At 41.2% G+C, this 2876-nt stretch overlaps 1 protein-coding gene across 1 annotated transcript; it reads left to right on the top strand.

Moving 5' to 3' along the window:
* Positions 1-2105: 2105 nt before the first annotated feature.
* LOC114733935 (uncharacterized) lies at positions 2106-2543 on the top strand. The gene has a single exon (XM_028921449.1). It carries the CDS (start codon positions 2106-2108, stop codon positions 2541-2543), a length of 438 nt encoding a protein of 145 aa, XP_028777282.1.
* The last annotated feature ends 333 nt before the right edge of the window (positions 2544-2876 follow it).

Genomic DNA, 2876 nt, shown 5'->3' with positions numbered 1-2876 from the left:
GTACAGCTAACCCTAGTAGGTTAGGTTGTTTAGTGCTTGGTTGCTGTATGTTGATTGTATTTTGGCTGGTTGATGTTTAAGTGCTAATTGCTGTATGCCTGTTTTGATAATGAAATCTAAGCATGATATTTATTTTCTTGTTCCTTGTTATGCTATTCGGTTAGTTAAGCAATGGTTAGAACTCGATGAAACTCTTCGCCAGAGAGACCCTCAGTTCAGGACACAAGGGTCCCTCCCGATCCATTGTAGTTAATTCTGGATCGTCTCGAGCAACAGCAACAGACCATCGAGGAGATGAGGGCGGCACAAGCTCGCCAGGAACAAGAAAGGGATGCAGTAATAGCTACAGCAGCGGCAGTGGCATTAGCAAACCTCGACAGAAGGCAACCAGAGGAAGAGATCTCTGCAGCACAAGCATCATAACCATTGCCTAGGCTGGCAATGCCAGTAGCAGACCCCGACAGTATCCAACAGTGGATGACTCGCTTTTGCAAACACAACCCGCCGACATTTGATGGAACATTTGATGTCCAAGTAGCGGAAGACTGGATTAACTGCCTAGAAAAGATCTTTAAAGTATGATTGAACCCAATTGTTCTATGTTATTTCATATCATAGATTTTGGCTCCTTTTGATGATAATTGTGCTTAATTTAGATTAAGAGTCCTTACTTTGAGTTAGTGTATTTTTGAGGTTAAAATTGTCATAATTGGTTATTAATTGTATTCAGTTGATTTCTAGGACAATTGATGCTTCAAATTGTTGCTTTTTTTATTGTAGGACACTTGAGAATTAGAGCCAAGACCAAGGACCAAAGGATGACACAACACAAGATCAGAATATCAATACTGGAACACTTTGTCGCGGCAAAGAGAATTCTTCGCTGTGGCGCAACATGAAATTCTCACCAGTGATTCTCAGGCAGAGTTCACCGCGGCCAACTTACAGTTTCACCACGGCAAAATCACAAAATTAGGTGAAGTTCCTCTCGGGCATGCTTCGCTGCAGCGAACTCTTCGTATCAGCAACGCCAGACCCGAATCAGAATGCAAAAATAGAGCCTCTAATCATAAGATCCGACCCATTCCACCCTTTTACATGTTGAGAAACCCTATTTTCAACAGCACACTCCATTCTATCATCTCCAACACCTCTATTCTCCCATCCTCTTGCCTCTCCATCTCCATCTTCTTCCTCATCCATTTCCTTCACCTTTTCTTCATTTCATCTCATTTTCTTCCACTCCCAGCTACCGTGGTTGATAGATTCACTTTGGTTGGAGTTTTTCTTGAAGCTATGGAGGGCTAGGGTTTATCAACTCTTGAAGAATAGTGGTGTGGCATGAGTTTCCAGACTTCAAAGGGGAGTTTAGTTTCAGCTTTCAATTTTTAGCTATGATTTATGGCTTTCTAGCTCTTGGAGTTGTAAATTGTTAGTTAAGAACTTGGGATTGTTACTGTAATCATTGGTTAATGATTAACATTTGTAATTTGGATTGATTGATGTTGAATTTTGTGCTTAAATATATGTAGTTGCATATATGCTTATTGTAACTCTCATGATTCTCTCCTATCTTGCGTGGTTATGTTTCGGTACTGAGTTGATTGTGTGTTACATTGAGCCAATTGCATGATCATTCCAAATTTACACATTAGGGAAGCTAAACAAAGTTTTCATTAATGAAAGCTTTGGACTCCTTGAGTTAATGAGGTTCTTATTTAGAAAACCTAATGGATTTGTGAAACTCCCAATATTTAAGTGAACTATGATTGCCATCAAAACCATTTTCAAGAGATTTCCTATCAATCATTTCCATTACATCATTATTATCTTAAAACACTAAAAACACAGTATCTTAGGTTTGTTTTCATTGCATTCAAGTTTAGGCACCATTCATTTAAATCTTAAAAACCCAAAACCCCATTTCATTGCATTGCATGGCATTTAGTCTAGCTTAGGTAATTAATAAAGGCTCCCAAAAGTGAAACGACATGAGTTTGCACTATACTACATAGCTTGGATTTATTTTTGATTGAGAACCCCAAGGCGAACGACAAAAGGCTCTCGTCAAAGTACTAGACTGCCCAACAGAGCGAAAGGCCCAAATGGCGATATATAAGCTAGAGAAAGATGCTGATCGCTGGTGGACGAACACTGAAATTCTTCTCAATGCTCGGAACACAACGTTGACTTGGGAAGTGTTCCTGGAGCAGTTCTGTGAGAAGTATTTTCCGAGATCTGTCCGAGATGAGAGGGAAGTAGAATTTTTAACTCTGAAGCAAAGAGATGACAAGCCTTTTGATGAGTACTTGGCTAAGTTCATCAGTCTATCTCATTATTCAAGCTATCTCCGATATAGAGACAATGAGAGGTGGACAACAGAGAAGATGGTTCGAGGACTGAGGCCATCATTGAGGGAGATGATTGCTCCCAGACAATTCAAGCAGTTCAATAAAGCAGTGGAAGCTTGCCGAATCACAGAAAGCAGCTTCAACCATCATCTGATGGTTAAGACAACTCCCAGAGCAGAGAAGGGAGGTTAAGGAGGTCAGGGTGGCACCTCATCTAATGCAAGTAAGAAGAAGAAGCAACCTTGGAATAACCGCAAGAACAAGAAAGGCAATAAGGCACCGAAGGGCAAGGAGTGTGCAAAGTGTGGCAAGAATCACGGTGACAGACCGTGCATGGCTGGACAGAATGTTTGCTACACCTGTGGTAAACCTGGACATTTCTCAAGAGAGTGCCCACAGAACACTGAGCAGGCTAGACCACGCACCCAGGGCCGAGTGTTTGCCATCACAAGAGAAGAAGCTCAGAAGTCTCCAGAGATGATCCAAGGTACGATCATGATTAACAATTCTCCAGTGATTGCAATG

Source organism: Neltuma alba, unplaced genomic scaffold (genome assembly GCF_004799145.2).
Source record: "Neltuma alba isolate B1F8T4 unplaced genomic scaffold, ASM479914v2 tig00000413_pilon, whole genome shotgun sequence".
NCBI lineage: Eukaryota > Viridiplantae > Streptophyta > Magnoliopsida > Fabales > Fabaceae > Neltuma > Neltuma alba.
The sequence above is the reverse complement of the archived record's forward strand: the minus strand, read 5'-3'. Positions and strand labels throughout refer to the sequence as shown.